The following is a 10,948-nucleotide window of genomic DNA, read 5'->3' as shown; positions in this document are numbered from 1 at the left end:
GCCATTATGGAAACTGTGATAGCATGGGCAGCGCCATTGAGGCTATCTCCATTGAAAATAGTAAATGTTCTACTTTTGTGTTTGATAAAACTGTCAAGCTTATAATAGTGATTTATCCTCACCTGTGGTGCTGGAGTCCTGAACCAAATGTTGTGTGTCATTCATTCATTGTAGCCACTAAATGATGATATAGAATAACAGCCATTAACAAACCAGAGGCAACCCAATTTGAAGATGCTCTGCTCCCTTTAAACCCGTAGGAATCCCCATCCAGTTGACTACTTTAAAATGGTGGAAGCCCTCAATGACAATGTCCATGCTAAAATGGGTTATATCCAAGTTGATTCCTCAAAATATCTCTATGATATGAACCCACAGCGTTAACTAAGGGATAAAGCATTTCTAAATGGTGTCCTCTCCATTTTCCAGGGTCAATTTGGGGTCATGTGCATTTGAGTGTTTTTTGTTTGTTTCTTTGCGTTGTTTGTAACTTTTTTTAAAACTTATTTTGTACATAATGTTATTTTTGTAAATAACAGCTGGTGCACGATATCTTAGGAAGTCTTGAGCTATTGCTCGCCTGAGGTAGAGTATCTCATGATAAGCTGTAGACCACACTATCTACCTAGAGAGTTATCATCTTTATTTCTCATAGCTGTTTATATACCACCAGAGACTGAGGCTGGCACTAAGACCCCATTGAATGAGCTGTATTCCTCCAAAAGCAAACAAGAAAACGTTCACCCAGAGGCGGCACTCCTAGCAGACGGGAACGTTAACGCAGGGAAACTTACATCCGTTTTACCAAATTTCAGCATGTTAAATGTACAACCAGAGGGAAAAATCTCTGGACCACCTTTTCTCCACTCACAAAGAGACGCATACAAACCTCTCCCTCGCCCTCCATTTGGCAAATCTGACCATAATTCTATCCTCCTGATTCCTGCAAAAATGAAAGCAGGAGGCACCTGTGTCTCTGTCAATAAAAAGTGGTCAGATGAAGCAGATGCTAAGCTAAAGGACTGTTTTGCTAGCACAGACTGGAATGTGTTCCGGGATTCCTCCGATGGCATTGAGGAGTACATCACATCAGTCATCAGCTTCATCAATAAGTGCATCGATGACGTCATCCCCACAGTGACCGTACGTACATACCCCAACCAGAAGCAATGGATTACAGGCAACATCCGCATTGAGCTAAAGGCTAGAGCTGCCGCTTTCAAGGAGCGGGACTCTCACCTGGAAGCTTATAAGAAATCCCGCTCTGCCCTCTGACGAACCATCAAACAGCCAAGCGTCAATACAGGACTAAGATCGAATCGACCTATACCGGCTCTGACGTTCGTCGGATGTGGCAGGGCTTGCAAACCATTACAGGCTACAAAGGGAAGCACAGCCGAGAGCTGCCCAATGACACGAGCCTACCAGACGAGCTAAACTACTTTATGCTCGCTTCGAGGCAAATAACACTGAAACATGCATGAGAGCACCAGCTGTTCCGGAAGAGTGTGTGATCACGCTCTCCGCAGCCGATGTGGGTAAGACCTTTAAACACGTCAACATTCACAAGCCCGCAGGGCCAGACGGATTACCAGGACATGTACTGTGACCATGCGCTGACCAACTGGCAAGTGTCTTCACTGACATTTTCAAACTCTCCCTGTCCAAGTCCTTAATAACAAGATGTATTAAGCAGACCACCATAGTCCCTGTGTCCAAGAACACTAAGGTAACCTGTCTAAATGACTACCGACCCGTAGCACTCACATCTGTTGCCATGAAGTGCTTTGAAAGGCTGGTTATGGCTCACATCAACACCATTATCCCAGAAACCCTAGATCCACTCCAATTTGCATACCGCCCCACCAGATCAACAGATGATGCAATCTCTATTGCACTCCACACTGCCCTTTCCCACCTTGACAAAAGGAACACCTATGTGAGAATGCTATTCATTGACTACAGCTCAGCGTTCAACACCATAGTGCCCTCAAAGCTCATCACTAAGCTAAGGACCTGGGACTAAACACCTCCCTCTGCAACTGGATCGTGGAATTCCTGACGGGCCGCCCCCCAGGTGGTAAGGGTAGGTAACAACACATCCGTCACACTGATCCTCAACACGGGGGCCCCTCAGGGGTGTGTGCTCAGTCCCCTCCTGTTCACTCATGACTGCATGGCCAGGCACGACGCCAACACCATCATTAAGTTTGCCGATGACACAACCTGATCACCGACAACAACGAGACAGCCTATAGGGAGGAGGTCAGAGACCTGGCTGTGTGGTGCCAGGACACCAACCTCTCCCTCAATGTGATCAAGACAAAGGAGATGATTGTGGACTACAGAAAAAGGAGGACCGAGCATGCCCCCATTCTCATCGACGGGGCAGTAGTTGACCAGGTTGAGAGCTTCCTTGGTGTCCACGTCACCAACAAACTAACATGGTCCAAGCACACCAAGACAGTTGTGAAGAGGGCACGACAAAACCTATTCCCCCTCAGGAAACCGAAAAGATTTGGCATGGGTCCTCAGATCCTCAAAAGGTTCTACAGCTGCACCATCGAGAGCATCCTGACTGTTTGCATCACTGCCTGGTATGGCAACTGCTTGGCCTCCGACCGCAAGGCACCACCGAGGGTAGTGCAAACAGCCCAGTACATCACCGGGGCCAAGCTTCCTGCCATCCAGGACCTCTATACCAGGCGGTGTAAGAGGAAGGCCCTAAAAATCACCAAAGACTCCAGCCACCTAGTAATAGACTGTTCTCTCTGCTACTGCATGGCAAGCGGTACCGGAGCGCCAAGTCTAGGTCCAAGAGGCTTCTAAACAGCCCAAAGCCATAAGACTCCTGAACATCTAATCAAATGGCTACCTAGACTATTTGCATTGCCCCCCCTCTTTCACACCTCTGCTACTCTCTGTAGTTATCATCTATGCATTGTCACTTTAATAACTCTACCTACATGTACATATTACCTCAACTAACCACTGCCCCGCACATTGACTCTGTATCGGTACCCCCTGTGTATAGTTATTGTTATTTTACTGTTGCTCTTTAATTACTTGTTACTTTTATTTCTTAATCTTATCCATATTTTTTAAACTGCATTGTTGGTTAGGGCTTGTAAGTAAGCATTTCACTGTAAGGTCTACACTTGTTGTATTCGGCGCATGTGACTAATAAAATACAATTTGATTTGATTTGATTAAGGAATCACAACAGCTCTATGAAAGGCATTTTCATCTGCAACATCTAAGTAGGATGCCCCACTACAGCACGTTCAGATAGAAATATATCATGTAGAATATACATGCTACTCATTCATATAGGAATCATGTCAGTTACAAGACATTTCTATCTGCACCATTTGGAAAGAAATAGGCTCGAGGCTCGGCTCTCTCCTCTCGACCACTATTAAAATCTTGACATTTCAGTCATCAATTTGCGGCCTGCATCAACATGATTTAAAAATAGCCTCTCTGGTATGTAAATGTGGAATTCCTACCATAATGTTCTTAGTCTAAAATCTGCAACCTCACTGTTCAAATAATATTGTTGCACATGAAATATACCAAATATGAAGTTTGTATGTAAACAGTCAGCCACCAGCCTGCCATAACCTCCTCAAATGTTCTAGCTCAGAGGTCAAGGGTTAAATGAGGTCATCAGGAACTGTGTGTGTGTGTGTGTGGGGGGGGGTCACCATGACAACAGTGTGAACTCGCCAGTACTATGGGCTTGGATAAACAGAACATCATGTATTGGCCTAACATCTCTAGTATAGCCTAGCCTACTGCTGTAACCTACTACAATTTTAGCTCACAAATGTATGGCTGTGACTTGACATTGTGACTTGACATGCTTCTATAGAATAGGCTATATTACTAGGGTTAGTATATTATGCTATATCAATACTAACATCTAATTTGATTGAAGTCAATGTGATAGGCAAGGCAGCTATTTCATAACATTATCTCTACATTTAACTGAAGTCACACTCTTTGACACTAATTTCTAGTTTCGTTCATTTTACTAAATGTTTTCCTCTAAAAGCACACAGTGGTCTGACCACAGCACAGGAGAGGTAAATTCTTGTCATTCTCTACCTACAGCGAGGTCATTGTTAACGCTCTACCTACAGCCCGGCCATTGTTAATGCTATACGATGGCACTGCTGACCTATACGAATATAACGGCGTTCGGCCCAACACTGGGCCCCCCCCCATTCACTCTGAACGGACCGCGAACATGACTGTCCCACCATGCATTCAACCGGTACTATATTATCTGCTGAGTCAACAAGGCGCACACCCGACCTCATAGGAAACAAATAAAGGGAGAGATAGGGGTGGGGTTGGGGGGGGGACTCGTGTATTGCTCACACGGCCGCGTGCACCATAGGACACATTTACGCACGGATACACAGAGGGTGCCGAAATAGAAACACGCGCACGGGCGTGTTAACTTTACCCCCAACTAATTTACACCTCACTCACACAGACATGATGAAACGCGCACACGCACGCACGTTGTCGCCAGTGGAGACACGCGGGCCACCGTGGACTGCCGTATAAAACAGAAGAGCCAGATTGTCACAAAACTCTACGTAAAAGGATTGGCGCGTGAGAGAGGAGAGGAGACGAACCAGGTAAGCCCTCAGTCCTGGTTGAACCGAATAGCCCATGGTGTTTCAACAGAAAGGATTTAGGCCTAGGCTATCCACCGGCGTAACACTCATAATTGGATAAACATTTTGAGAAGTATTTCTTAGCCTATATTTATAAAAAAATATTAAATGTAACTGTAGGCCTAGTCCAAATAGGGTTCGTCGTTGGTGATGGAATAAATATAGGCTGTTATTAGAAATTGATAACGTTAAGTTATTGGATTCTGTGTTGGCTTATGTTACAGTATGTTTTATAAAATGGTTTTAACCAGTTTTTAACTTTTACATAAAAAAAAACACTTTTTGTAAGGATTGTCACAACATCTTTGGGGATATGCTATACTAGGCTACCATGACCTTTTATTAGAGTTTTTGGATGATGGCAGTAATGTTAGTTGTTTGTGGTTCCATCAGAATGGAAATAATAATAATAATAATAATAATAATAATAATAATAATAATAATAATAATAATAATAATAATAATAATAATAATAATAATAATAATAATAATAATAATTATAATAATAATAATAATCTCGAACATGAGGACATTTCCAGACATCATCATTAACATATTTCATAGATTACTGGGAACGCTTAAACAATATTAAAGGATTTTAATACATTGAATTGTAATCTATCCTAGTTTAAATGATGAAACTTCCCTCTCATGCCACCTCTCTCTCTCCCTCTCCCTTCTCTCTCCCCCTTCTCTCTCTCTCTCCCCCCTCTCTCTCTCTCTCTCCCCTTCTCTCTCTCTCTCCCCCCTTCTCTCTCTCTCCCCCCTCTCTCTCTCTCTCCCCTCTCCCTCTCTCTCCCCCTCTCCCTCTCCCCCCCCCTCCCCCCTCTCTCTCCCCCCCTCTCTCTCTCCCCTCTCCCTCCCCTCTCTCTCCCCCTCTCTCTATAGACATGAATAGAGCTACTAAAACCCACATGACCTCTCCCATGTTTTTCCCTGGCATGGGTATGGCCCCTTTTTTCAAGGTGATCTCACACACACACACATATTTAAATAATTGATTATATGACTTACACAAACACACTAATATGTATCTATCTGTCGCTGTAGGTGACTGTGTTTGAGCAGGAGCACTTCCAGGGCAAGTGCCAGGAGTTTACCTCTGAGTGCTGTAACATCCAGAACTGTGGTCTGGACAACATCCGTTCTATCAGAGTGGAGAGTGGAGCGTGAGTCTCTTACAACCCTGGTTGTCTGTGGAGGCTGTGTGTGTGAGTGGAGGTATCGGTGTGTGTGTGTGTGTGTGTGTGTGTGTGTGTGTGTGTGTGTGTGTGTGTGTGTGTGTGTGTGTGTGTGTGTGTGTGTGTGTGTGTGTGTGTGTGGTGGAGCGTGAGTCTCTTACAACCCTGGTTGTCTGTGGAGGCTGTGTGTGTGAGTGGAGGTATCGGTGTGTGTGTGTGTGTTGGTGAGTGGGGGTATCTGTGTTTGGTGTTTGTCTGTGTGGGTGGGTGGGTGGGGGTATCGGTGTGTGTGTTGGTGGAGCGTGAGTCTCTTACAACCCTGGTTGTCTGTGGAGGCTGTGTGTGTGAGTGGAGGTATCGGTGTGTGTGTGTGTGTGTGTGTGTTGGTGGAGCGTGAGTCTCTTACAACCCTGTTTGTCTGTGGAGGCTGTGTGTGTGAGTGGAGGTATCGGTGTGTGTGTGTGTGTGTGTTGGTGGAGCGTGAGTCTCTTACAACCCTGGTTGTCTGTGGAGGCTGTGTGTGTGAGTGGAGGTATCGGTGTGTGTGTGTGTGTGTGTGTGGTGGAGCGTGAGTCTCTTACAACCCTGTTTGTCTGTGGAGGCTGTGTGTGTGAGTGGAGGTATCGGTGTGTGTGTGTTGGTGGAGCATGAGTCTCTTACAACCCTGGTTGTCTGTGGAGGCTGTGTGTGTGAGTGGAGGTATCGGTGTGTGTGTGTGTGTGTGTGTGTGTGTGGTGGAGCGTGAGTCTCTTACAACCCTGGTTGTCTGTGGAGGCTGTGTGTGTGAGTGGAGGTATCGGTGTGTGTGTGTGTGTTGTGAGTGGGGCTATCTGTGTTTGGTGTTTGTCTGTGTGGGTGGGTGGGTGGGTGGGGGTATGATTCTCTGTGCTGTAGCCTGTTGTCATGGTCAACCATTGACCACCAGGGTGGGGTGTTGTCCCTCTGTCCTGCTCTTTTCTCATTGTATTTTAATCTGTCCCCTTCTCTCGTTGAATGAAATGCAACATGTCAGTAACTCTCTCCTCCCTCTCTGTCCTCTTCTATCTCTGAATGTAACATGTCAGTAACTCTCTCTCCTCCCTCTCTGTCCTCTTCTATCTCTGAATGTAACTAGTCAGTAACTCTCTCCTCCCTCTCTGTCCTCTTCTATCTCTGAATGTAACTAGTCAGTAACTCTCTCTCCTCCCTCTGTCCTCTTCTATCTCTGAATGTAACTAGTCAGTAACTCTCTCCTCCCTCTCTGTCCTCTTCTATCTCTGAATGTAACTAGTCAGTAACTCTCTCCTCCCTCTCTGTCCTCTTCTATCTCTGAATGTAACTAGTCAGTAACTCTCTCCTCCTCTCTGTCCCCTTCTATCTCTGAATGTAACTAGTCAGTAACTCTCTCCCTCCCTCTGTCTCTGTCCTCTTCTATCTCTGAATGTAACTCAGTAACTCTCTCCCCTCTCTGTCCTCTTCTATCTCTGAATGTAACTAGTCAGTAACTCTCTCCTCCCTCTCTGTCCTCTTCTATCTCTGAATGTAACTAGTCAGTAACTCTCTCTCCTCCCTCTGTCCTCTTCTATCTCTGAAAGTAACTAGTCAGTAACTCTCTCCTCCCTCTCCGTCCTCTTCTATCTCTGAATGTAACTAGGCAGTAACTCTCTCCTCCCTCTCTGTCCCTTTCTATCTCTGAATGTAACTAGTCAGTAACTCTCTCTCCTCCTCTCTCTGTCCTCTTCTATCTCTGAATGTAACTAGTCAGTAACTCTCTCTCCTCCCTCTGTCCTCTTCTATCTCTGAATGTAACTAGTCAGTAACTCTCTCCTCCCTCTCTGTCCCCTTCTATCTCTGAATGTAACTAGTCAGTAACTCTCTCTCCTCCCTCTCTGTCCTCTTCTATCTCTGAATGTAACAGTAACTCTCTCCTCCCTCTCTGTCCCCTTCTAAATGTAACTAGTCAGTAACTCTCTCTCCTCTCTGTCCCTCTTCTATCTCTGAATGTAACTAGTCAGTAACTCTCTCCTCCTCTCTGTCCCCTTCTATCTCTGAATGTAACTAGTCAGTAACTCTCTCCTCCCTCTCTGTCCTCTTCTATCTCTGAATGTAACTAGTCAGTAACTCTCTCCTCCCTCTCTGTCCCCTTCTATCTCTGAATGTAACTAGTCAGTAACTCTCTCCCTCCCTCTCTGTCCTCTTCTATCTCTGAATGTAACTAGTCAGTAACTCTCTCTCCTCCCTCTCTGTCCTCTTCTATCTCTGAATGTAACTAGTCAGTAACTCTCTCCTCCCTCTCTGTCCCCTTCTATCTCTGAATGTAACATGTCAGTAACTCTCTCTCCTCCCCTCTCTGTCCCCTTCTCTGTCCCTCTATCTCTGAATGTAACTAGTCAGTAACTCTCTCCTCCCTCTCTGTCCTCTTCTATCTCTGAATGTAACTAGTCAGTAACTCTCTCTCCTCCCTCTCTGTCCCCTTCTATCTCTGAATGTAACATGTCAGTAACTCTCTCTCCTCCCTCTCTGTCCTCTTCTATCTCTGAATGTAACTAGTCAGTAACTCTCTCTCCTCCCTCTCTGTCCTCTTCTATCTCTGAATGTAACTAGTCAGTAACTCTCTCTCCTCCCTCTCTGTCCTCTTCTATCTCTGAATGTAACTAGTCAGTAACTCTCTCTCCTCCCTCTCTGTCCCCTTCTATCTCTGAATGTAACTAGTCAGTAACTCTCTCTCCTCCCTCTCTGTCCTCTTCTATCTCTGAATGTAACTAGTCAGTAACTCTCTCTCCCCTCTCTGTCCTCTTCTATCTCTGAATGTAACTAGTCAGTAACTCTCTCTCCTCCCTCTCTCTCCTCCCTCTCTGTCCTCTTATATCTCTGAATGTAACTAGTCAGTAACTCTCTCTCCTCCCTCTCTGTCCTCTTCTATCTCTGAATGTAACTAGTCAGTAACTCTCTCTCCTCCCTCTCTGTCCTCTTCTATCTCTGAATGTAACTAGTCAGTAACTCTCTCTCCTCCCTCTCTGTCCTCTTCTATCTCTGAATGTAACTAGTCAGTAACTCTCTCTCCTCCCTCTCTCTCCTCCCTCTCTGTCCTCTTCTATCTCTGAATGTAACATGTCAGTAACTCTCTCTCCCTACCCCTGTAGCTGGGTGGGCTTTGAGCATCATGACTTCCAGGGCCAGCAGTTCATCCTGGAGAGAGGAGAGTACCCCCACTGGGACGCCTACAGCGGCTCCCTGTCCTACCACGTGGAGCGCCTCATGTCCCTGCGCCCCATCTACTGCGCTGTGAGGACTGTGTGTGTGTGTGTGTGTGTGTGTGTGTGTGTGTGTGTGTGTGTGTGTGTGTGTGTGTGTGTGTGTGTGTGTGTGTGTGTGTGTGTGTGTGTGTGTGTGTGTGGGAGAGAGAAATACAGCGAGAGATGGATACATAGAGAGCGTGGGAAAGAGTGTCAGTATTCTATGTTAGTGTTTATAGAAGACAGTATTCTATGTTAGTGTTTATAGAAGACAGTATTCTATGTTAGTGTTTATAGAAGACAGTGGTCAGTATTCTATGTTAGTGTTTATAGAAGACAGTGTTTATAGAAGACAGTATTCTATGTTAGTGTTTATAAAAGACAGTTAGTGTTTATATTATTCTATGTTAGTGTTTATAGAAGACAGTATTCTATGTTAGTGTTTATAGAAGACAGTATTCTATGTTAGTGTTTGTAGAAGACAGTATTCTATGTTAGTGTTTATAGAAGACAGTATTCTATGTTAGTGTTTATAGAAGACAGTATTCTATGTTAGTGTTTATAAAAGACAGTATTCTATGTTAGTGTTTATAGAAGACAGTGGTCAGTATTCTATGTTAGTGTTTATAGAAGACAGTGGTCAGTATTCTATGTTAGTGTTTATAGAAGACAGTATTCTATGTTAGTGTTTATAAAAGACAGTATTCTATGTTAGTGTTTATAGAAGACAGTATTCTATGTTAGTGTTTATAGAAGACAGTATTCTATGTTAGTGTTTATAGAAGACAGTATTCTATGTTAGTGTTTATAGAAGACAGTATTCTATGTTAGTGTTTATAAAATACAGTATTCTATGTTAGTGTTTATAGAAGATTCTAGTGAAGACAGTATTCTATGTTAGTGTTTATAGAAGACAGTATTTCTATGTTAGTGTTTATAGAAGACAGTATTCTATGTTAGTGTTTATAAAAGACAGTATTCTATGTTAGTGTTTATAGAAGACTAGTATTCAGTATTTATGTTAGTTTATAGAAGACAGTATTCTATGTTATAGTGTTTATAGAAGACAGTATTCTATGTTAGTGTTTATAGAAGACAGTATTCTATGTTAGTGTTTATAGAAGACAGTATTCTATGTTAGTGTTTATAGAAGACAGTATTCTATGTTAGTGTTTATAGAAGACAGTATTCTATGTTAGTGTTTATAGAAGACAGTATTCTATGTTAGTGTTTATAGAAGACAGTATTCTATGTTAGTGTTTATAGAAGACAGTGGTCAGTATTCTATGTTAGTGTTTATAGAAGACAGTATTCTATGTTAGTGTTTATAGAAGACAGTATTCTATGTTAGTGTTTATAGAAGACAGTATTCTATGTTAGTGTTTATAGAAGACAGTATTCTATGTTAGTGTTTATAGAAGACAGTATTCTATGTTAGTGTTTATAAAAGACAGTATTCTATGGTAGTGTTTATAGAAGACAGTATTCTATGTTAGTGTTTATAGAAGACAGTATTCTATGTTAGTGTTTATAGAAGACAGTATTCTATGTTAGTGTTTATAAAGACAGTATTCTATGGTTTATAGTATTCTATGTTAGTGTTTATAGAAGACAGTATTCTATGTTATGTTTATAAAAGACAGTATTCTATGTTAGTGTTTATAAAAGACAGTATTCTATGTTAGTCAGTATTCTATGTTAGTGTTTATAGAAGACAGTATTCTATGTTAGTGTTTATAAAAGACAGTATTCTATGTTTCTATGTTAGTGTTTATAAAACAGTATTCTATGACAGTATTCTATGTTAGTGTTTATAGAAGACAGTATCCTATGTTAGTGTTTATAAAAGACAGTATTCTAT

General features: G+C 42.9%; 1 protein-coding gene across 1 annotated transcript; it reads left to right on the top strand.

Annotated features, from left to right (window-relative positions):
• Positions 1 to 4,568: 4,568 nt before the first annotated feature.
• Positions 4,569 to 9,145, top strand: LOC127926025 (beta-crystallin A3-like; the record flags this gene model as incomplete). The annotated part of the gene is made up of 4 exons (XM_052511288.1): positions 4,569 to 4,652; positions 5,580 to 5,656; positions 5,742 to 5,860; positions 8,995 to 9,145. Coding segments are annotated over exons 2-4 (345 nt in total), but the record flags the coding sequence as incomplete, so codon positions are not given.
• Between the last annotated feature and the right edge of the window lie 1,803 nt (positions 9,146 to 10,948).

The sequence above is a fragment of the Oncorhynchus keta genome, unplaced genomic scaffold (genome assembly GCF_023373465.1).
Source record: "Oncorhynchus keta strain PuntledgeMale-10-30-2019 unplaced genomic scaffold, Oket_V2 Un_contig_6622_pilon_pilon, whole genome shotgun sequence".
NCBI lineage: Eukaryota > Metazoa > Chordata > Actinopteri > Salmoniformes > Salmonidae > Oncorhynchus > Oncorhynchus keta.
This window is presented reverse-complemented; position numbering and strand designations above follow the sequence as displayed.